The 23,538-nt window shown below is 47.2% G+C and overlaps 2 protein-coding genes and 1 long non-coding RNA gene across 6 annotated transcripts in view; 2 read left to right on the top strand and 1 right to left on the bottom strand.

The window, feature by feature from the left end:
• The window catches only part of LOC308471945 (uncharacterized protein), a 43,266-nt gene extending 40,245 nt beyond the window's left edge, over positions 1 to 3,021 (top strand). Inside the window, exon 11 of the mRNA XM_080996263.1 lies at positions 2,886 to 3,021. Within this exon, the coding sequence (XP_080852389.1) occupies positions 2,886 to 2,899 (14 nt within the window). The 3' untranslated portion in view covers positions 2,900 to 3,021. The remainder of the gene's footprint in view (positions 1 to 2,885) is intronic.
• LOC308470191 overlaps positions 1 to 23,538 on the top strand; it is a 127,839-nt gene that overhangs the window by 87,471 nt on the left and 16,830 nt on the right. The gene's annotated exons all lie outside the window — the stretch shown is intronic.
• On the bottom strand, positions 9,203 to 23,518 carry LOC308469460 (uncharacterized protein). 4 transcript variants are annotated; one of them, XM_080991951.1, is made up of 3 exons: positions 23,069 to 23,153; positions 22,417 to 22,564; positions 9,203 to 15,419 (listed from the first exon to the last, which is right to left on the bottom strand). In XM_080991951.1, the coding sequence occupies exon 3, from the start codon at positions 15,332 to 15,334 to the stop codon at positions 13,514 to 13,516; it is 1,821 nt and encodes a 606-aa protein (XP_080848077.1). In that variant the 5' UTR covers positions 15,335 to 15,419; positions 22,417 to 22,564; positions 23,069 to 23,153; the 3' UTR covers positions 9,203 to 13,513. The 4 variants fall into 4 exon arrangements, with proteins under 4 accessions (XP_080848077.1, XP_080848074.1, XP_080848076.1 ...); XM_080991948.1 differs by lacking the exon at positions 22,417 to 22,564 and having other exon boundaries at positions 23,069 to 23,518; XM_080991950.1 differs by lacking the exon at positions 22,417 to 22,564 and having other exon boundaries at positions 9,203 to 15,438; positions 23,069 to 23,169.

Genomic DNA, 23,538 nt, shown 5'->3' with positions numbered 1-23,538 from the left:
AAGACCACCACATATGAAAAAGGTACCTTCTTTCTCTTTACATTTCCAACACACATTTGATTTGAATTTATACATTTTTTCCAGTCTACTTAGATACCATTTATATAGCATATTCATATAGTTTTCTCTTAGACTATAACATGCTGTAAATTTTATATCCATATTCCATAAATGCATCCATTTCTATATTATGACCAATATGTATTGCCCAATGTATCATTGAACAACCATTCCTTCATCCAGCACAGACAAAATGCTTCATAATATAATCTCATATCCAGCAGAGAAAAACCTCGTCTCTCTTTTGCATCCATCAATATTTTATATTTTATTCTGGGTTTTTTCACTTGCCAGATATATTTAGAAATATCTTTTTGCTATTTGTTGAAACAACCTGATCACTGGTATTGATTGAAACAAAAATAACTCCATTGGTAATACATTCATTTTAATAATTGACACACTACCCAGTAATGAAAGTTTCATTCTACTCCACATTTGCAAATTTATTTTATTATCCTCCCAAGTTTTCAAATAATCTTCTTTATACAAATGTATCTTCTTTGCTGTTAACTCAAATGAGGGTGCGGGTGGCGCTGTAGGTTAAACCACAGAGCCTAGGACTTGCTGATCAGAAGGTTGGTGGTTCGAATCCCCACGACGGGGTGAGCTCCCGTTGCTCGGTCCCTGCTCCTGCCAACCTAGCAGTTCGAAAGCACGTCAAAGTGCAAATAGATAAATAGGTGGGAAGGTAAACAGCGTTTCTGTGTGCTGCTCTGGTTCGCCAGAAGCGGCTTAGTCATCCTGGCCACATGACCTGGAAGTTGTACGATGGCTCCCTCGGCCAGTAAAGCGAGATGAGTGCCGCAACCCCAGAGTCAGTCACGACTGGACCTAATGGTCAGGGGTCCCTTTACCCTTTACCTTTACACACCCATATATTTAATCTTCTTTTCAATCTTTAAGCCTGATAAACTTTGCAGTTTATTTTTACTCTCATCATTCATATTTTTTCCAGGAGTTTGGTTTTATCTTTATTAATCTTAAGGCCTATTTCTCCCCCCAAAAATATTTATTTTAGTGTTTTCGGGATTGACTTTATTGGTTCTTCTACAGATATCACCACATGGTCTGCAGAAGCTATTAATTTATATTCTGTCTGTTCCACCCTTATTCCTTTAATTTCTTGATTACATTTTATTTTTTGTGCCAAAACTTCTAAAACTATTATAAACAATAAAGTTGACAGCGGGCAACCTTGTCTTGTTCCTTTGGTTATTTTACAATTCTCAATAAGTACATTATTTTGCTGCTTGTTCAGTATATATTTCCTTAACTCTTTTTATAAAATGTCTCCACAACCCATATATTCCAAAACCTTAAACATAAAGTTCCAGGAGACATTGTCAAATGCTTTCATGGTGTCTAAAAAAAATTAAGCTGCTTGTCTTTCTGTGCTCACTTCTAAATATTCTACTACATTAATTATGTTTCTAACATTATCTTTCATTTGTCTTCCTGGCAAAAATCCAACCTGATCTTGATGGATTACCTCTTTTAATACAGTTTTCAATCTATTAGCTAATACGTCTGCAAACTGTTAATAATCGTTATTCAACAAAGAAATAGGTTGTAGTTCTTAACCAGCTCTGGATCTCTAGCATGCTTATGAATCAAAGTTATGTATGCACTTCAGTTTAGGAATTAAATGTTTTGCATACATACTTACATGCATGCAAAACATTTAATTCCTAAACTGAAGTTTAGGAGTTAATCTTGGGGTCAGATGACCTCCTCTTTATCCCACGTTGCAGAGAATGAACCACACATTTACAGTAAGATAAACAAAACAAAAAAAGTTTACTTATATTTACTGGAGGCAGCATACACAGCATAAAATAGTACACTGACTAAAACTGCTAAATTACATTAACATAAAAGGTGGTAGGGGATGTGGGTGGCGCTGTGGTCTAAACCACAGAGCCTAGTGCTCGCTGATCAGAAGGTCGGTGGTTCGAATCCCCGCGACGGGGTGAGCTCCTGTTGCTTGGTCCCTGCTCCTGCCAACGTAGCAGTTCGAGAGCACGTCAAAGTGCAAGTAGATAAATAGGAACCGTTCCAGCGGGAAGGTAAACAGCGTTTCCGTGCGCTCCTCTGGTTTGCGAGAAGCGGCTTAATCAAGCTGGCCACATGACTCAGAAGCTGTACGCCGGCTCCCTCGGCCAATAAAGCGAGATGAGCACCGCAACCCCAGAGTCGGTCACGACTGGACCTAACGGTCACGGGTCCCTTTACCTTTAAAAGGTGGTAGGCATAGCTAAGATGGCTGAAAGTAGGAGCTTTAGCCATGTGCATCTGGTCAACTTATACACATGGTGGAAAGAGAGTTGGGCTTTGGAGAGGAAGGAAGTATTAAAGAGTATGTTCCTATTGTTCTCATCCTGCCCTGTGGAAACAGAGAATATGACCAGACAGAATGCTTTCTAGGGTTTTTTACAGGAGATTCTGTGTGCCTTAACCCTTGCTTATTGAGCAAATAGGAAATTTAATATTCTGAGTACAGTAGAGTATCATTTTATCACATAAACGGCTCCAGGGCTAGAATCACCTGCAGGATCTCTTAAGAGTCTGACTTCCTGGTCCCAACAGTAAGTCAAACGCTCTCCCTCCCTGCTGAGCAAAGGGTCAGCCTCCCTCCCACTGCCTCCTTCCCTCAGAGCCCCCCCTGCCAGGCCCATAACTGGCGGCGATGGGAATTGTAGTTCAAAATATCTGATGGCCGCTCTATGGAGTGTCCCCCCCAATCTTGCCAGGGATTCTTGATCCCTTTCTCCCCATTCCTCACCCCACAGTGATGGGCTTGTCTCTCTCTACTCTGCCTGCAGGACTCATGAGTTAGACTTCGCTGCTCCATCAAGATCCTGGGATGTGGAGAAGCTCTGTTCTTCCTGCCAGTTGCCCTCTGTCCATGCTCAGAGGGTGGAAACCTCCTTGGAAGGAGGATGGAAGGAGTCACAGATCAAGAACGACAGTGTCGTCCCCCCCCCCCCCGTTGCTTGCTTGTCATTTGGGGAAAGTTTCTTTTTGTCTTTCCCTTTCCGCTTGTTGATTGCAAGTTATGGCAACCCGATTCCTTCTATGCACCTCTCTGCTAGAGAATTTGTGCCTTGAATCTCCCTGGAGGAGCCTGAGCTGTCCCTGAAAACAACCATGAATCTTGTCAGACTGCCAGGACTGGTCCTTCAAGCCCTGATGGGGACCCTGATCCTTGAGATTCCTCATTGCAGGAGGTTGGGCTAGATGACCCTTGGGGTCCCTTCTCTACCATTCCATAAAATGGTGAATGTCCAAATGTATTTATTGAAAGCTTCTCCCCACAGCCCTGCGACACGGAGGATGAGTCCCGTTTTCGGAGAGAGTCCCTGCTCCAGACCCTCACCCTGCTGACTTTATCTCCTCAGGGAGAGTAGTTAGTTAATTTCTCTGTAAGTAATCCTGCTCTTTTGTGATCTTAAGGATGTGCCCTCTTGTTGCGTTCTGTGGCCAAAGGAAGGACTGGACCCTGATTAAAAAACAAGACACGAAGCTCTCGGAGAAAAGTGCGTAACCCACACCCCTCACCAGGCCATTTTATTAGCAAAATAATCTTTTACACAGTGCTCATAAGAACCAATCATATTTCCTCTGAGCATTTCATCAAACCCCACGTGGGGAAAAAGTTACACTACATCACTAATTAGCATGCAAATATTTTGGGGTAAATAAGTTGAGAACTACAAAGGGGAGCATCTGGCAACCCCAGAGGTAAGAAATAAACATGATAAGAAGGATGGCCAGAAAGACCAGATCACTATCCCCTTCATGTGAGATCTGTTTCCTGGCTCCAAGATTAACTTTTTAAGATTATATATAAGAAACTACATCAAAGTAACTTGCCCATTATCTTTTATGGCCCAGGATGCCTGCCTGGCGAAGCAACTGCTGTGTACTGCTGTGTACGTGACATGTGAGGAGAGAGAAATGGGCAGTAGAGTCAAAAGGGCACGAAAGAGGCATGAATGTAGAATCTTATGGGATTTAAACCCAGTCAACACAATGCTTTCATCGTGGACACGATGGCTTGATGTATATTTTATAATTCCTCATGGTAATCCCATCTGATCCCTACACCCTCTGACTGGGATCTTCACCCGACCCACTTCAAGGCAGAAGCAGATTTCACAGCCTTGAAAATATTTCCTCTGAGTTGCACCAATGAAGATTTTCTTCAGCTTCCCTCTGTGGTCCTTCAACTATTTTATTTCTTTTAGATTTCAACATTCAAGTATCGCCACACTTGACAATCCTGGATGTAAGAAAAAGGGCTGATCTGCCCATTTCCACACAACTTCACCTGAAAGAAGGTGACCTTCAGTCATACTTCCAACATTCCCCACCTTTGGGTTATTGTCTTGTTTAAGGCCTTTTTATGTAACCATTCAACACCGTAAGGTGGTTTACCACACAAACATCCTAATACAAGAAAGAAACGTCTGTTTCAATCCAGTCTGTGTGTCAGCCATCAAAGGGGAACTGATTTGGGAGCCATTTTCCCCTGGGAAAACCCTCCACACACCGCATGGTCTCCTGAGGTGATTCCATTATGAATTTGATTTCAAACTAGCTATTCAGGAGAGCCAAATGCCTTCTCCAGTGTTTCCACAAACTTCAGGGGGAGGGAAAAAACATCTTTTGAATCCTCCTGTGACTCAAACTCCTGAGGGAATTTTCTGTTCCTCCATTTATCTGACATTGGGCCCCTTGGAGGAGGGAACATGGAGTCTGTTGCCCCCCTGGGCATCCCTTCCTTGACCCTTCAGGCCCTGAGGAGGGAAGGATGCCAGTCTCCACAGGGAAGCCATTTTCTCCTCATGTTTGGGCTCCCTCAGGAGAAAAGAGCGGGAAACACCTCAGGCGGAGTGAGGCTCCCTTGTCTCTGCCCAGGTTCTTCACAAATGTCCCTGCGTGTTGTGAGGGGGGAAAATGTCCACCCTTTTCTCCACAGAAACTCTCCAGGATTCCCTAAGAGACTCCTCTGTCCCATTTGTTGTTTCTGGGGGAAACTGACAGGAAATCTCAAGATTTACCAAGGTCTGAGGGAATTTCTAGTATCCCCTCAGGACTCAGAGGGAAACACGATGGATGTCCAGATGAAACCCCCACCTGCCACACCTCACGACCCCCCTGAAGTGATGGCGCCTCCACAAACCCCCCAGCCCCACACCTTGGCCCCAAACCCCGGCATTTGGGGGCTGTGAAACAAGGAGGAAGGAGACCCTGTGCCCCCCATGGTGGGTCCTGACTTTATCCACCACAGTCCTCCTGAGGGATTGACACAACCTCCATTAGTCCCCTTTGCACCCCTTTATCAGACTGGGAGGCAGCGTCAGCCAGCAGAGCAGCAGACCAGACACCATTTTAAAACCACTTTTTGCTAGTGGGGAGGGCGGGTAATAAACCCCCTCAGCCTGCCAAGAATCCCAGGAGGCTGGTGAGGGGGAAACACTCTGGGTAGTTTTATTTATTTCACTTCATAAAATTTATACATCAGTTCATTGTGGGGAAAAAGCAACACCTCAAAATGCTTTACAAAAATATAAAACAAGGGGGAAATCGCAACCGTGCTTTAAAGCACAAACACATGAAAAAAAGCATTAAAATCACCTCAGCTTCCTCAACATCTGGGTCAACTTGTCTGAGCAAGAATATTTTCAAAAGGTGCCAAAAAGAGAACAATGAAGAAGGCGCCTCTTGGTTTCCTTAGGCAGGGAGTTCCAAAGGAGAGAAAGGAGGGGAAAACACTCCCAGGGGCCCATATTTACATGTATTCATTTATTTATTAAATTTCTATACTTCAACTGTAGCTTTCAGGGCGGTTCACAATGTAATGGCAGAGGAGGAACCAGGACCATCAAGCTCACCCTAAGACAGGGAGCAAACACTATAAAATCTGCAGACAAGAAGGGATTTCCTCAGAGGGAAAAAGACCCAGGCATCACCAACCGCAGGCAGGGTTGGTCTGCAGAAGAGAGGGAATGTAGGGGGTTGGACTAGATGACCCCTGAGGTCCCTCCAACTCTACAACTCCATGAGTCTTTGAGGAGGAAAAGGGCTTCAGAGCCCCCTGCTTGGTCCTCCCAGGAGCAGGCCTCGTCCCAGATACCAGGGATGAAATTTGGAAAAGGCTCCTCTGCTCATTCCAAGGAGGCCCCCCAGATCTTAGGCTCTTGGGACCACGTGCCCTTGGCAGACTCTCCTTCCTCAAACGGTCCCATTTCAAGGCAAATGGGCCCTTTCACATTCACAGGACCTGCGGCTCTTTCTGCTGAGGGGGGCCCTGGCCTCCTGCCCCACAGCCTTGCCCTGGCAGCTCCCCTGGCCCCCCCTCCCCACACGATACTTGGCTGAAGGTTCTCCTTTGCTTCTGCCTTGAGATCCAGGAGAATGTTTGCTCTCTTGCTGAAAGAGGATCTGCAAAACAGACCCCATTGCCCCTTCTAAAGAAACCGTGACAACTGCAAGGTATAATATTGCACAGCAGGCTGGGCCTTGTCTGTCCGTCCTGTAGCAGGAACCCCCCCACCCCAATCATTCTGCTTGTACAAACTTCATACACACACACACTCACACACTACATACGCCACATTTCTGTTATAAATTCATAGAAAATCAACCATACATTGGATTTGCACTGTTCCATTTTTATTTTACTCCATATGACAAGAACTAAGAAAAGGGGAGGGGGGTTTGACCCTGGTCAGCCAAAATCCCTTCACTGTCTCAGCACATCTGCAGGAGCCCTGCCCAGATGATCCCAGACAGAAGACAATCAAAATCACAAAGAACCTGCATATGGGAGTGGATTCAGCATGGACTGAAACAAAGGACAATGATCAGATCTTCCCTCAGGGGGCAGGAAACTGCAAACTCCCTTTTGTCTCCTGGAAGTGACTCGAGGGGTAGGGGGGAAGGGAGGAACCAGCCAGGTGACAAGACACTCAGGTTACCACCAACTCCTCCCTCAACCCCTCCTTTCTGTAATGTATGCATGATGTTTCTGGGGGTGGGCTTGATCTAGAGGAGGGGAATTTCAAAAGTTTTTATAAGACCTGGCACACCATTTTTCTGGGTCTTTCCTCTCACCTGCAAGTGAGGGGAGCACCCTGTCGCGACAGTCTTTCTTCAATAAAGACCAGGCCTACAGGCTGCTGATTTGCTTCAATTTGCTCTGGTTGGTGTTTTATTTTTGTCCAAGGGAGCCCTCAGATTTTTCCTGCAACAGTCCCTGTGATGTCCCTGCACAAGCCTTGGCCCCAGAAGGGACGCCTCTCCCAAACCCCTCTCTGGGGGGCCATGTCCCTCCTGGAGCCTCTTGCCAGGGGGAGGAAGAGCTGTACGACTCTTTCGACTTGCATTCATTTCTGGAAGGAGGCATTTCTGCAAGGCACACACAGAATAGGGGCAGAATAGGGGGGGGGGGATTTCCAAAAGAAGGCACTTTGCCCTGGATTAAAGACAAGTCAATTGAAAACTCATGGGCTTTTTTGGCGTTTAGAAGAAGAAGCGTTTGGATTTGATATCCCGCCTTTCACTCCCTTTAAGGAGTCTCAAAGCGGCTCACATTCTCCTTTCCCTTCCTCCCCCACAACAAACACTCTGTGAGGTGAGTGGGGCTGAGAGACTTCAAAGAAGTGTGACTGGCCCAAGGTCACCCAGCAGCTGCATGTGGAGGAGCGGAGACGCGAACCCGGTTCCCCAGATTACGAGACTACCGCTCTTAACCACTACACCACACTGGCTCTCAGTTTATTTGGGGCCTTGTCTAAAAAAGAAAAAGAAAAAGTTCTACAATTTTGGGGGGTCCTGGTTTTTACTTTTTGAAATATGGCAACCCTAATTATTCTGGGCTCTGCTTGAACTGAAACTCTCCCTTTTAGAGCTCAGTCAGTAGAGCATGAGACTCTCAATCTATGGGTCGGGGGTTTGAGCCCCACTTTGGGCAAAATATTCCTGCATTGCAGGGGCTGGACTAGATGACCCTCGTGGTCCCTTCCAACTCTGCAATTCTAGGATTCTACCATGTGTAGAGGAAAGATCGCCCTCTTGTGGGCAGTGGAGGAATGATGTAATGTTGGTTGGTGGGAACTGTTCTTGAGTGTTGCCTTGTCACTCACATGCAACACCACAACAGTCCTGTGAAAGGAAGGGGGGAGCATTTCTGCAGGCTGATGTCCATCCATCCATCCAGCTGCCCAGGCCCCAGCACCTCCCCCTAAGAGTGAAGGGTCCCAGTCTGGAAATCCTCCCTTCCTGCTGGAGATGAGGCAGTGAGGGATTCCAGACAGACAGTGGTGTCATTGCTCTGGAATTCCCTTGCCAGCAGGGAGACTTCAAAAGCCCCCCCCCCCATGCCTCCCCCTTCCCTCATTTAGTAGGGAGACTTCTCATCTTGTGCTTTGGTCATTTCAAATCCAGTTTTTCTCTCTCTCCCTGCAATTTTAAGCAATTCTGGCTCTTAGGATCCCTGCAGGGTATTAAGTGTTGTTCTAACCTCCCTATTGCAGGTGGAAAGAGGAATGTGGGGCTTGCTTATAATATCTTAGGGTGGCAGGATTAAGATTTGGGACTGGGACTTTCAGATTCAGAGCCACTTTTCGCATGAGATTTCTTCCAACTACTGGAGGAAAGTATGTCTGAGGTTTATGACAGAAATATAATTATTACGGGTGAATTTAATGGACTAATATCACTGGACTATGACAGAACACTGAGGGAAAGTATCTCAGAAGAAGGCAAAATACCAAATACTTTTTTGATATGGTTAAAACAATGGATCTACTAGATCAGGGGTCAGCAGACTTTTTCAGCAGGGGGCCAGTCCACTGTCCCTCAGACCTTGTTGGGGGCCGGACTATATTTCGGGGGGAAATGAGCGATTTTGGCCCGCCCGCAAAGAGGCCTGAAGATGTTTGGCTTTACCTGTCCCAGTTGTCGTCCCAGTAGCCCCAGTTGGGCTTCTCCAGGGCAGGTTGGAGGCTGCGTTGGCCGGAGAAGACAGAAGCAGCAGCCCCGGCGGAGCTTTCCAACTTTGCTGGAGTCTAGCCCTGCGGATGCTGGATTGATCAGAAAACGCGAGATGGGAGGCAAGCAATGAGGAAGGAAATCAGTGGCCAGAAGGTCTGATCATTTATTTGCTGCAACAAAGGTCTCAATCTCTAAGAAAAGCAAAAAAGAAAATTTCCAGAACAAAGATGACATGAGTTTTTAATAGTTCCCACAACACATTTCTCAGTGGGTCATCAAAACATCACAGGTATCTCCCAGAAGAGGAGTGGTGTTGGGCAGAAATCTGTGATCCAGACATGCCCATGTCAATCACACCTTGTTTCAACATCCATCTAACACAAGGAAAAGAAAATATCCCCCCATCATCACGGAGGTCCACTTCCGAGGGTCTTCTGGCAGTTCCCTCACATTTACAGGGTACCAGGCAGAGGACCTTCTCGGTAGTGGCACCCTCCCTGTGGAACACACGCCCCCATCAGATGTCAAAGAGATGTCTTTTGAAGACCTCTGAAGGCAGCCCTGTTCAGGAGCAGGGCGGAGATCTCTCAGAAGTGGAGGCTTTGCGCTGAGAGATCCCTGCCTCCACTCCTCCTTGCACACAAGTAGGAGCGGGAGTGGGAAGCTCCGCTGAGGAGCGGTCTGGCTGCCTTCAAGTGGTGCAGGGGCTCTCAGATGCAGCTTCCGGGCTGCCTCCACCTTCCCCAACGCCAGCAACTATTCCGCCTGGCTGCCTTCACGGGGTTGCAGGGGATCTGAGGCGGAGGTGGGGGGTTCTTTAAAATTCTCCCTTGAGGGGAGTGCAGCCTCAAACCCCTCAACGGAAAGGGTGACGGAGCCTGTCCCTCCCCAGCTCAGCAGCCCCCTTCCAGCTCCTGTTCCCGTGCAAGCAGCAAGGCTGCCTAGCGGAGAAGCCCGATCCCATTCCTACTTGCCGCCCGGCCCGCCTTCCCTCACAAGGAAAACAGAAGTATGGCACTCAAAACGGAAGTTATACTCAGAACAGAGCATGTTCGGCTTCCGAAAAAAGTTCCAAAACTGGAACACTCGTTTCTGGGTTTGAAGAGTTCAGGTTGCAAGTAGTTTGGGAACTAAGGTGTTTGAAAACTGAGGTATTTATTTTTCTCAATTACAACTGTCTTTTTCCCCTCCCCCAGTGGTGAAAATGAGAGTACTGTAGGGATCAGATGGGATTACCATGTGGAATTATAAAATATACATCAAGCCATCGCGTCCACGATGAAGACATTGTGTTGACTGGGTTTGATATATTGACGATAATTTCTGATTAAATCCCATAAGATTCTACATTTGTGCCCTTTTCATGCCCTTTTCCCTCTGCTGCCCATTTCTCTTGCTTCGCCAGGCAGGCATCCTGGGCCATAAAGATAGTGGGCAAGCTTCTTTGAAGCAGGTTTCTGTATGGGAATCTTAGGATGTTAATCTTAGAGCCAGGAAACAGATCTCACATGAAGGGGATAATGATCCGCTGTCCTCCTGGCCACCCTCCTTATGACCTGCGGGGTTGCCAGATGCTCTTCTTTGTAGTTCTGTTCTTTGTTTACCCCAGAAATATTTGTGCTTAATTCGTTTTAGTAGCTTAACTTTCTCCCCACGTGGGTTTGCTGAAATCTGATTAGTTCTTACGAACACTCTGTAAAAAGTTATTTTGTGAATAAAACGGCCTGGGCCGGGGGCTGTGGGAATCGGACAAGCACAGAGAGAAACGATTATATGCACCCTTCCCAGAGTCTTGCTGGTTCAAGTCTCTGTGTGTATTCTTTTTAATCAGAGTTCAATCCTTCCTTTACTTTGCGAACGCAACAAGTACCCCCTAAGCATTTTTTTTAAAGAAAAAAAGCACTGAGTTATACCATAACATTACAGATCAATGGAAAGACAATTTAATGAAGAATGTAAGGCAATAACTTTTATGAAGGATTATTTATTACAAGAGTAGTCATAAAGAAGAAATGTGAAACAAACAGAAAAAAATTAAATACAGTGGTGCCTCGCAAGACGAAATTAATTCGTTCCGCAAGTCTCTTCGTCTTGCGAGTTTTTCGTCTTGCGATGCACGGTTTCCCATAGGAATGCATTGAAAATCAATTAATGCGTTCCTAGGGAAACCGCCTTCAGACCAGGTCCGGGGACAGTCTGTCCCCCGACCTCTTCTGAAGGCTGGGAGGGGGAACAAGGGCTTTTCTTCCCACTGCCAGCCTTCAGAAGGCTGTTCTGAAGGCTGGCGGTGGGAAGAAAAGCCCTTCTTCCCACCTCCCGCCCCGCAAGCTCCGGGGACAGGAGGGCTTTGCTGCCGACCGCCAGCATTTTAAAAGCCCCTGCTGTCCCGGGGCGATTTTAAAATGCTGGGGGTCGGCAGCGAATGCTTCGCTCCCGCCCGCCAGCATTTTAAGATCGCCCGGGGCAGCGGAGAAGTCTCCGCTGTCCCGGGAAGGCAGGCGGGGGGAGCAAAGACTTTTGCCCCTGCCTGCCTTCAGAAGAGGTCCAGGACCTCGTTCCGATGCCCGGCGGCGGGGTGAGAGGTTCCCGCCCCACCGCCCGGCATCGGGGCATCGTTCCGAAGCGGGGCGGCTGGGGCAGGTGTTCCCGCTCCCCCGCCCCGCTTCGGAGCAGCGTTCCAAAGCGGGGCGGCTGGGGCAGGTGTTCCCGCCCCCCCGCCCCGCTTCGGAGCAGCGTTCCGAAGCCGGGCGGTGGGGGCAGGTGTTCCCTCCCCCCCGCCCGGCTTCAGAGCACCGGGAGAAGCGATCTCCCCGCAGCCCCTTGCTTCAAAAGAGGTCCGGGGGCAGCGGGAAGCGCTTCCCGCTGTCCCCGGACCTGGGGCTGCGGGGAGAAGATCGCTTCTCCCCGCCGCCCCTTGCTTCAAAAGAGAAGACCCGCTGTCCCCGGGGCAAGCCTCGTTTTGCGAAGCAAGCCCATAGGGAAATTCGTCTTGCGAGGCAACTCGAAAACGAAAAAACCTTTCGTTTTGCGAGTTTTTCGTCTCGCGAGGCGTTCGTCTTGCGGGGTGCCACTGTATACAGGTAGAATTGCCGCGTTATAGTAATAATAATAATTTATTATTTATACCCTGCCCATCTGGCTGGGCCACTCTGGGCGGCTTCCAACAAAATATTAAATTACAATAATGCATCAAACGTTAAAAGCTTCCCTAAACAGGGCTGCTTTCAGATGTCTTCTAAAAGTCTGGTGGTAGTTGTTCTCTTTGACATCTGGTGTGAGGGTGTTCCACAGGGCGGGTGCCACCACCAAGAAGGCCCTCTGCCTGGTTCCCTGTAACTTGCCTTCTCGCAGGAAGACAACTGCCAGAAGGTCCTTGGCGCTGGACCTCGGTGTCTGGACAGAACAATGAGGGTGGAGATGCTCCTTCAGGTATACTGGACCGAGGCCATTTAGGGCTTTAAAGTTCAGCACCAACGCTTTGAATTGTGCTCGGAAACCTACTGGGAGCCAATTTAGGCCTTTCAAGACCTGTGTTCCTTGGCCTCAGCGGCCGCTCCCAGTCACCAGTGCAGCTGCCGCATTCTGCATTAGTTGTAGTTTCCGGGTCACCTTCAAAGGTAGCCCCACACAGAGTGCATTGCAATAGTTGGCACTTTGTGATGAAAAAGTGGGTTTTGCGTTGCAGTTTGGGTACTCCGTCTCCAAAAGGTTCGCCATCACTGCCCTCAGAACATGTCCAGTCGCAAAGGTGGATTTGGAGGAAGCTGACCCTTAGCACTCTGGGTTGGGGACCTGCCTGAACCTCCTTCCCCATTATACTCATCCTTACGGTTTCATTTTGGGGATAGCATTCTACACACACTTTTGTCACCATGGTTCCCGCCCCCCAGCACATTGCTTTGAGATGCTCTGGTACGGCCTCTTCTTCCCTGTGCCCCCTTCCCTCCTCATGCAAGACCACCAGTCTCAGCTCCACTTTGAGAAACTCTCCATTCCCAGATACAAACATTTCCAACTCCCTCCACCAAACACCAACACCAGCTCACTCTCAGTCCACCCTCATTCAGCAGCAACACTACAGATTCACATTAAATATTATATTATGCTTACTAATGTGAAATGTTACCTTCATTACTTTAAATAAATGTCTAGACCGCGTTACATACAAACAACAGAAGCTCACATACGCTGCATGCAATTAAGACTGATTTCCTGTTATTGATGTGAAAGAAAGTGTCGACTCGGAGAGAAAAAGGTTCCACAGTCTAAAAAGTGTTGCATAATAACCAAATCAGGATCCACACTCCTTCGATTTAAACCCTTTCTCTTCTTTAATTGATGGCCTGTAGGTGTTTCCACTCTTACAGCTCTTACCCCTCGGAGTCTTTTGGTGGTTTGTAAGACTTCCACTACAACTGAACCTCTGTCCACTTCCCTAGGACTTATATTGTTACTCCCCTGTATGAGTTTGTTGATGTTTTGTGAGAACTCCACTTGTACTGAAGCTCCTTCCACACTCCATGCATTGAAATGATTTCTCCCCTGTGTGAGTTCGTTGATGTTTTCTAAGATGTCCACTATCAGTGAAGCTCTTTCCACACTCCATGCATTGAAATGGTTTCTCCCCAGTGTGAGTCCGTTGATGAATTCTAAGGTTTCCACTAGTAGTGAAGCTCTTTCCACATTCCATGCATTTAAATGGTTTCTCTCCTGTGTGAGTCCGTAGATGAATTCTAAGGTGTCCACTCTGACTGAAGCTCTTTCCACAGTCCATGCATTTAAATGGTTTCTCCCCTGTGTGATTCCGTTGATGAATTCTAAGGTATCCACTATCAGTGAAACTCTTTCCACACTCCATGCATTTAAATGGTTTCTCCCCTGTGTGAGTCCGTTGATGAATTCTAAGGTATCCACTATCAGTGAAACTCTTTCCACATTCCATGCATTTAAATGGTTTCTCCCCTGTGTGAGTCCGGAGATGAATTCTAAGGCTTCCGCTAGTAGTGAAGCTCTTTCCACACTCCACGCATTTAAATGAATTCTCCCCCGTGTTAGTCCGTTGATGAATTCTAAGGTGTCCGCTATAAGTGAAGCTCTTTCCACACTCCATGCAATTAAATGGTTTCTCCCCTGTGTGAGTCCGGAGATGAATTCTAAGGCTTCCGCTAGTAGTGAAGCTCTTTCCACACTCCACGCATTTAAATGAATTCTCCCCCGTGTGAGTCCGTAGATGAATTCTAAGGTCTCCACTCCGACTGAAGTTCTTACCACACTCAATACATTTAAATGGTTTCTCCCCTGTGTGAGACCGTAGATGAATTCTAAGGTCTCCACTTCGCCTGAAGCTCTTTCCACACTCCATGCATTTAAATGGTTTCTCCCCTGTGTGAGTCCGTTGATGAATTCTAAGGTTTCCACTAGTAGTGAAGCTCTTTCCACACTCCATGCATTGAAATGGTTTCTCCCCTGTGTGAGTCCGTTGATGAATTCTAAAGTGTCCACTCTGACTGAACCTCTTTCCACACTCCATGCATTTAAATGGTTTCTCCCCTGTGTGACTCCGTTGATGAATTCTAAGTTTTCCACTCTCAGTGAAGCTCTTTCCACACTCCATGCATTGAAATGGTTTCTCCCCTGTGTGAGTCCGTTGATGAATTCTAAAGTGTCCACTCTGACTGAACCTCTTTCCACACTCCATGCATTTAAATATTTTATCCCCTGTGTGAGTCCGTTGATGAATTCTAAGGTCTCCACTCTGACTGAAGCTCTTTCCACACTCCATACATTTAAATGTTTTCTCCCCTGTGTGACTCCGTTGATGAATTCTAAGGTTTCCACTCTGACTGTAGCTCTTTCCACACACCGTACATTTAAATGGTTTCTCCCCTGTGTGAGTCCGTTGATGAATTCTAAAGTGTCCACTCTGACTGAACCTCTTTCCACACTCCATGCATTTAAATGGTTTCTCCCCTGTGTGAGTCCGTTGATGAATTCTAAGGTGTCCACTAGTAGTGAAGCTCTTTCCACATTCCATGCATTTAAATGGTTTCTCTCCTGTGTGAGTCCGTTGATGAATTCTAAGGTCTCCACTCTGACTGAAGCTCTTTCCACACTGCATACATTTAAATGGTTTCTGCCCTGTGTGAGACCATTGATGTTTTCTAAGGTTTCCACTGTCAGTGAAGCTCCTTCCACACTCCATACTTTCAAATTGTTTATGTTCTTTGTTTTCACACTCCATGCATTTAAATGGTTTCTTCGTTATTCCCATTAGACATGGCCCACCAGAATTCTGATTGGCTTCTCTATTGTCTTCTTTCAATAGGGAGGGGTAGGGAGAAAATCCTTTTTGTTTTCTAGGAAGAGAACAAAGGACTATTACACATCAATTAGCACCTGCTCTTATTTTAACGTGTTGTCCTCCATACGTTCCAAATTTTTAGGAAAGGCAAATGAAATAATGTAAAATAATGGTCATGCACCACCAGCCTTTTATAACCCTTAATTATTGTTAATGGAGCAGCATTATCTTAGAATACGGTTGAACTGTGGGCTTTACGTTTTATAAAAAGTGGTTTCTCACAGGAAAGGGAGCTGCTGTATGTTCCAATATTCCTCAGGGTCCTAAGTTCATCATGATGTTCTTCATCTTCTGCACTATAATCCTCCACCCCTTGGGCCACATTTTGTCCCCTTCGACCTCTAGATGTTTATTAATCACCTGCACAGTCCCTTTGGCCTCAGGATGTCCATACTGACCATTTTGGAAGACCCATATGTAAGTCTAGTGACAAGGCTTTGTGCTTGTGGTCGGTTGAAGGAGTGCTCAGTTGGTGAATGTTCTTGGGGCTGGACCTCCATCTCTCAGCTTTGCATTATTGAATGGAGAGAGCTGGAGATGCAGAAGGAAAGCAGCTGGAGCCTGACTGCTGGGAAGGCCAGACTGAGACACCCACCCCAATTATGATTTATACTAATTATATGCCGCCATGTCTCGCACCCGCCTCCTGACACTGGCTTATCTTAGCAGAGATTCCCTGTTCAGGCCTCTCTCACTGTTCTTCCTCCTTGGCCGTGGGTGGCCAAGGGCTTCTGGATATTCTAGCTCTGCTCCAACTGGGAATTATTTATTACATTTGTATACCTCTCTTCATCTGAAGATCACAAGATAAAAATATGTGTGACACTGAAAAAGGTGAGTATTAAAGGTGAATAATACCCATTGTCCCCTTCATGGATCACTTCCTTGCCGTGGCAAAGGGGCTCGAATAACTCAGAGAAGCTATGAACTATACCGAGCAGGGCACCCAAGATGGACAGGTCATGGTGGAGAGTTTTGACCAAACGTGATCCACCTGGAGGAGGAACCGGCAAGCCACTCCAGTATACCTGCCAAGAAAACTCCATGGACAAAGACAACAGGCATATAAAAGTTATGACGCTGGAAGACGAGCCCCTCAGGTCGGAAGGCGTCCAACATGCTACTGAGGAAGAGCGGAGGGCAAGTACAAGTAGATTCAGAGCTGATGAAGCGGCTGGGCCAAAGCCGAAAGGACGCTCAGTTGCGGATATGCCTGGAAGTGAAAGCAAAGTCCAATGCTGTAAAGAAAAATATTGCATAGGAACCTGGAATGTAAGAACCATGGACCTGGGTAAGTTGGATGTGGTCAAAAATGAAATGGCAAGATAAATATTGACATCCTGGGCATCAGTGAACTAAAATGGACAGCAATGGGCGAATTCAGTTCGGATGACCATCATATCTACTACTGTGGGCAAGAATCCCATAAAAGACATGGAGTGGCCCTCATAGTCAACAAAAGAGTGGCGAAAGCTGTACTGGGATGCAATCTCAAAAATGATAGAATGATCTCGATATGAATCCAAGGCAGAACTTTTAACATCACAGTAATCCAGGTTTATACACCAAGTACGGGTGCTGAAGAAACTGAAATCGACCAATTCTATGAAGACTTACAACACCTTATAGAAGTGACACCAAAGAAGGATGTTCTTTTCATTATAGGGGATTGGAATGCTAAAGTAGGGAATCAATAGATAAAAGGAATAACTGGCAAGTTTGGCCTTGGAGATCAAAACAAAGCAGGGCAAAGGCTAAGAGTTCTGTCAAGAGAACAAGCTGGACATCACAAACATGCTTTTCCAACAACACAAGAGACGACTCTACATATGGACAACACCAGATGGGCAGCATCGAAATCAGATTGATTATATTCTCTGCAGCCAAAGATGGAGAAGCTCTATACAGTCAGCAAAAACAAGACCTGGAGCTGACTGTGGCTCAGATCATCAGCTTCTTATAGCAAAATTCAAGCTTAAACTGAAGAAAGTAGGAAAAACCACTGGGCCGGTAAGATACAATCTAAGTCAAATCCCTTATGAATACACAGTGGAAGTGAGGAACAGGTTTAAGGATTTAAATTTGGTGTACAGAGTGCCTGAAGAACTATGGATGGAGGCTTGTAACATTATACAGGAGGCAGCAACTAAAACCATCCCAATGAAAAGGAAATGCAAGAAAGCAAAGTAGCTGTCCAATGAGGCCTTACAAATAGTGGGTGAGAGAAGGCAAGCAAAATGCGAGGGAGATAGTGAAAGATACAGGAAATTGAATGCAGATTTCCAAAGAATAGCAAGGAGAGACAAGAAGACCTTCTTAAACGAGCAATACAAAGAAATAGAGGAAAACAACAGAATGGGAAGAACCAGAGATCTCTTCAAGAAAATTGGAGATATGAAAGGAACATTTCGTACAAAGATTACCATAATAAAGGACAAAAGTGGTAAGGACCTAACAGAAGCAGAAGACATCAAGAAGAGGTAGCAAGAATACACAGAGGAATTATACCAGAAAGATATGGATGGCTCGTACACCCCAGGTAGTGTGGTTGCTGACCTTGAGGCAGACATCATGGAGAGTGAAGTCAAATGGGCCTTAGAAAGCACTGCTAATAACAAGGCCAGTGGAAGTGATGATATTCCAGCTGAACTATTTAAAATTTTAAAAGATGATGCTGTTAAGGTGCTACACTCAATATGGCAGCAAGTTTAGAAAACTCAGCAGTGGCCAGAGGATTGGAGAAGATCAGTCTACATCCCAATCCCAAAGAAGGGCAGTGCCAAAGAATGCTCCAACTACCACACAATTGCACTCATTTCACACGCTAGCAAGGTTATGCTTAAAATTCTACAAGGTAGGCTCAAGCAGTATGTGGACCGAGAACTCCCAGAAGTGCAAGCTGGATTTAGAAGAGGCAGAGGAACCAGAGACCAAATTGCAAACATGCGCTGGATTATGGAGAAAGCTAGAGAGTTCTAGAAAGAAATCTACTTCTGCTTCATTGACTATGCAAAAGCCTTTGACTGTGTCAACCACAGCAAACTATGGCAAGTTCTTAAAGAAATGGGAGTGCCTGATCACCTCATCTGTCTCCTGAGAAATCTTTACGTGGGACAAGAAGCTACAGTTAGAACTGGATATGGAACAACTGATTGGTTCAAAATTGGGAAAGGAGTACGGCAAGGCTGTATATTGTCTCCCTGCTTATTTAACTTATATGCAGAATTCATCATGCGAAAGGCTGGGCTGGATGAATACCTAGCCGGAATTAAGATTGCCGGAAGAAATATCAACAACTTCAGATATGCAGATGACACAACCCTGATGGCAGAAAGTGAGGAGGAATTAAAGAACCTTTTATTGAGGGTGAAAGAGGAGAGCACAAAATATGGTCTGAAGCTCAACATCAAAAAAACGAAGACCATGGCCACTGGGCCCATCACCCCCTGGCAAACAGAAGGGCAAGAAATGGAGGCAGTGAGAGATTTTATTTTCTTGAGCTCCATGATCACTGCAGATGGTGACAGCAGCCACAAAATTAAAAGACGCCTGCTCCTTGGGAGAAAAGGAATGACAATCCTAGACAGCATCTTAAAAAGCAGAGACATCACCTTGCCAACAAAGGTCCGTATAGTTAAAGCTCTGGTTTTTCCCAGTAGTGATGTATGGAAGTGAGAGCTGGACCATAAAGAGGGCTGATCGCCGAAGAATGGATGCTTTTGAATTCTGGTGCTGGAGGAGACTCTTGAGAGTCCCATGGACTGAAAGAAGATCAAACCTCTCCATTCCTAAGGAAATCAGCCCTGAGTGCTCACTGGAAGGACAGATCCTGAAGCTGAGGCTCCAAGACTTTGGCCACCTCATGAGAAGAGAAGACTCCCTGGAAAAGACCCTGATGCTGGGAAAGATGGAGGGCGCAAGGAGAAGGAGACGACAGATGGTTGGACAGTGTTCTTGAAGCTACCAGCATAAGTTTGACCAAACTGCGGGAGGCAGTGGAAGACAGAAGTGCCTGGCGTTCTCTGGTTCAGGGGGTCACGAATAGTCGGACACAACTGAACGACTAAATAGCAACATCCATCCATTGTGGGAAAGAAAAGTAAGAAGATGAAACCAGTGGTGTGTCTACCTGAAGGTAAATAAATAATAATAATAATAATAATAATAATAATGTGTAAAGAAGAAACCAATCTTCAAATCAGTTTCATATTCCCTGGCCAGGGATGATGGGAGTCTTATCTGGGGGGACAAACTTTTCCCACTTCCTCCCTCCACCCCCGAGGGACCCCTTTCCCCAGAGGACCCCTGGTCGGCTCAGCTTCCTGCCAAATCTCCCCCCATCCCAAGAGGGGGGGGAGGTCTCCATCCCGGCCTCTCTCGCCCCCATTAACCCTTCCATGGACTCCTCAGTCTCTCTCCCCCCCCCCAATATATAGATATATTTCGCACCTCTTTTCCCTCCTCCTCTGCAGAGCTGCTCCTCTTCCGGGAATATGGATCAGGCCCCTCCCCTCCCCCCTTACCCCCTCCAAACCTCCCTGCCTCTCTAGGAAGCGGAGCTCACTGATGGGGGGGGGAATGAGTGGCCCCTCCCTCCCAGGAGAGACAAATTCTCCTCCTTCCAAACAAGCTCCGTTTTCCTGTTTCTCTCCTGAGAAAGTCCCGGGTTCAATCCCCGGAGGCGGCAGGGAAAGAGACCCCCCCTTACTGGGAAAAAGCCCTCCGGGGCAGGAAGGTGACATCCCCCCTTCATCTCTTTTAATCCCTTGCCGGGAGAGGGGGGGTCCGGTCAGTTTCACACCCATTTCCCGATGGGGGGGGGAGGCAGGGTCGTGGCGCAGGGGGTCCCTGTTACAACAGCCCTGCAAAGTAGACCGGAGTTGCTACACACTTTTGGGACTTAGAGAGTAACTTAAAGCTAATGGGACCCCTGACCATTAGGTCCAGTCATGGCCGATTCTGGGGTTGCGGTTCTCATCTCACTTTATTTGCCGAGGGAGCCGGCGTACAGCTTCTGGATCATGTGGCCAGCAGGACTAAGCCACTTCTGGCGAACCAGAGCAGCGCACGGAAACGCCGTTTACCTTCCCGCTGGAGTGGTACCTATTTATCTACTTGCACTTGGACGTGCTTTCGAACTGCTAGGTTGGCAGGAGCAGGGACCGAGCAAGGGGAGCTCACCCTGTCACGGGGATTCGAACCTTCTGATCAGCAAGCCCTAGGCTCTGTGGTTTAACCCGCAGTGCCACCCGCGTCCCTGGACAGTAACTTACGGCAACCATAAAGGGCAGTCCAGTGTGTCATTACGGGGGCCTCTTTTAAATAGGGGTGGTGTTTGAACTTGGGCTTTGCTAATGTTACGGAATTGGCGGGGGGTTGGCACTTGTGTGAGAGCAGGTTTCTTTGGCCGTCTCCCCCTTCCTTGCTTGCCCCTTCTGCGTTCCCATGGCATGTCCAGCCGAATTCGACTATGGCGTGTGGTACATATCTCCGCCTCCAGACGGATGGAGCCAGGCAGCTTTCTGGGTCATGTGCCCAACTTTTCATGAGCTGATATTAAATCCCAAAAGAACTACAGCTGCTTGTTACAAAGGGTGGGGGCTGATTCGGGTAGGTTAATGATATTAACTCTTTCCATACTCATTTCTGATGCTCAGAAGCAGGTGCACCCTTTCCTAGACCTTCCTGATGACATTCTCAGTCTGACAAACAGCATTTACACAGAAACACGGATCAAACATGAAAAACCCTTTACATAACTCCCTTTCTAAAATTCAAGGAGACCATCTTATAACATATTCCCGCTATAACACACAAATGCTAATTAAATCCTAATATTTACTATGCCTAAACATCAAGCACCACAGACCTATAATAATAATAATAATAATAATAATAATAATTTATTATTTATACCCTGCCCATCTGGCTGAGTTTCCTCAATCACTCCCCAATCGAGTGTTAAAAACAGTAAAGCATGAAATATTAACAACTTCCCTAAACAGGGCTGCCTTCAGATGTCTTTTAAAAGTAAGATAGCTGCTTAATTTCTTGACATCTGATGGGAGGGCGTTCCACAGGGCAATGGTCTGGTCCCCTGTAACCTCACTTCTCGCAGGGAGGGAACCGCCAGAAGGCCCTTGGAGCTGGACCTCAGTGTCCAGGTTGAATGATGGGAGTGGAGACGCTCCTTCAGGTATACAGGACTGAGGCCATTTAGGGCTTGAAAGGTCAGCACCAACACTTTGAATTGTGCTCAGAAACGTACTCAAATATTCCTCCGCAGGAAAGGAGGCAAATGGAAGCCTTCCCATTGTCTTTGTGCTTACAAATACTGTCTTAAGGAGGGATGAACAGGGTGGGCCTGTGACCTGGATTCAGGAACTAAAGTATTTACCATCACAAAAGAATGGCCAGGCTGCCCAGGTAATGCAGTTAGTGACCATTAACAGGTATCCTTGAGGACAGGTTTTCTGCTGTAGACCGCCTCCTGTGATCTATTCCTGCTGTAGACAGTCTCCTTCTGTATGATATTTGGGGGGGTGGTCTTGGGTGGGCAATTTCAAAAGACTATTTAAGGCCTTGCACACCTCCCTCCTAGTTGTGGTGAGGGGGGGGGACACTGTTGCAATAAAGACCAAGCTTACTAGCCGCTTTGCTTCTCAGTATACTCTGCTTGGTCTCTGTTATTTTCTCCTACCTATATGGAACCCACTTAAGGACTATATGGGCTCTTGGATACCCCATAAGGGGAAAGGAACAGGTTTTTTCTTAGAACAAAGGTCGTAAGAATATGTTTGGTTGGCATGCTTATTTATGGCAGGATGAAACTAAAACAAGAGCTCTATGAATCAAGTTATTCAGAAAATCCTTTTTACAGTATGGGATAAATATAATAATCTTCTGGAAAGAAAAACACCTCTTTGGCTCCAACCCACAAAAGCAACAGCTTTTTTAAAAATGCAATACAGAAGAAGCAATGGGTAACTTACAGAGATCTTTCGGACTTTTCGGAAGAAAAAATAAAACTGAATAAACAGGATGAGGTGGGAGGTGTGATGGCGGATTGGTTTCAATACCATCAAATCATCTTGTTTGGACAAGATAAAGGGAGAGGTTTTTGGACTGAAAGTTCACAGTCTGAAAGAGATATTATTGCAAGGAAAGAGAAAGTGTTTCCCAAATTTCAGGTAGAAGACTGTCCAATCTGAAGAAGTGTGGATGCACACGAAAGCTTATCCCCAGAACAAACTGAGCTGGTCTCTTAGGGACCCAGCCAGGCGCCCCACGACCCCAGGGATTTCTGCCAGGGGCAAACCGGGAGAATGGGGGGCCTCAGCCCCACCCCCAGCCCTGCTGGGGGTCCTCATTCCCCTTCCCGCCAAGGCGTCCAGGGGGGGCAGGGCAGCTGAGCATCTCTCGGCCCCCCAGGAAAGAGGAAGGGGAGTCTGACGGTCCTGCTGCTGCCCAGGAGATCTTGCAAGGCCAGCCCTGCAGGTGTTGGGTCCCCCCTTCCCACCTGGGTCGGGGCCTGGATCGGGGTCCCTGTCGACGGGCCCCAGGGAGGGCGCTTTCCTTAGGGGGGGTCTCTTCATCCTCCTCCCCCCTTATCCCCCCCTCTATTCCCCCCCCCTTCCTCTTTACCTCTTGGTCCTCCGCCTCCCTGGCTCCAGATTAGTCCGCTTTCCTTGTCTGCAATAAAAAGGGCGGCGGCGACGGGGGCTCTTCAGCGACGCTCCTCCTCCTTTTCCGGTCAGGAAACTTCCGGCGCATTTCGCAGCGACACTTCCGGTTCCTTTTGGGATTCGCTTGCCCCTAGAGCTACATCTACAGAGCAGCCCCTCCCTGTGTTGGGATGGGAAGCGGACGGGACGGCGCTGCCTCTGGGGGTTCCATGGGGACATGGCCCCCCTCCTTCCTCCTCCCCACAGCAGGGGGGCGAGATGGCGGCCAGGGGGGGCATCATATCTGGGGGTGACCTGGGTTTGCGGGGAGAGAAGGAGGTGGTTTTCAATCTGCAAACAGGGAGGCTGGGAGGGAAGAGGATGAATGAGAAGTAGGGAAGGGCTGCCCCTCCCCCTGTGGGTCAGAAGAGTGGGGGAGGGGCGGACTCA

This window comes from Podarcis pityusensis (genome assembly GCF_964106645.2).
Source record: "Podarcis pityusensis genome assembly, chromosome: 2".
Classification (NCBI taxonomy): Eukaryota; Metazoa; Chordata; class Lepidosauria; order Squamata; family Lacertidae; genus Podarcis; species Podarcis pityusensis.
This window is presented reverse-complemented; position numbering and strand designations above follow the sequence as displayed.

Bases quoted from the DNA above. Each gene is read 5' to 3' on its own strand.
- LOC308469460 (XM_080991948.1), bottom strand. From the start codon at position 23,328: ATGTCCCCATGGAACCCCCAGAGGCAGCGCCGTCCCGTCCGCTTCCCA. The intron at 15,420-23,068 runs GTAAAGAGGAAG...TTCTCTTCCTAG, and splicing joins GGGAGGCGGAGGACCAAGAG to AAAACAAAAAGGATTTTCTC.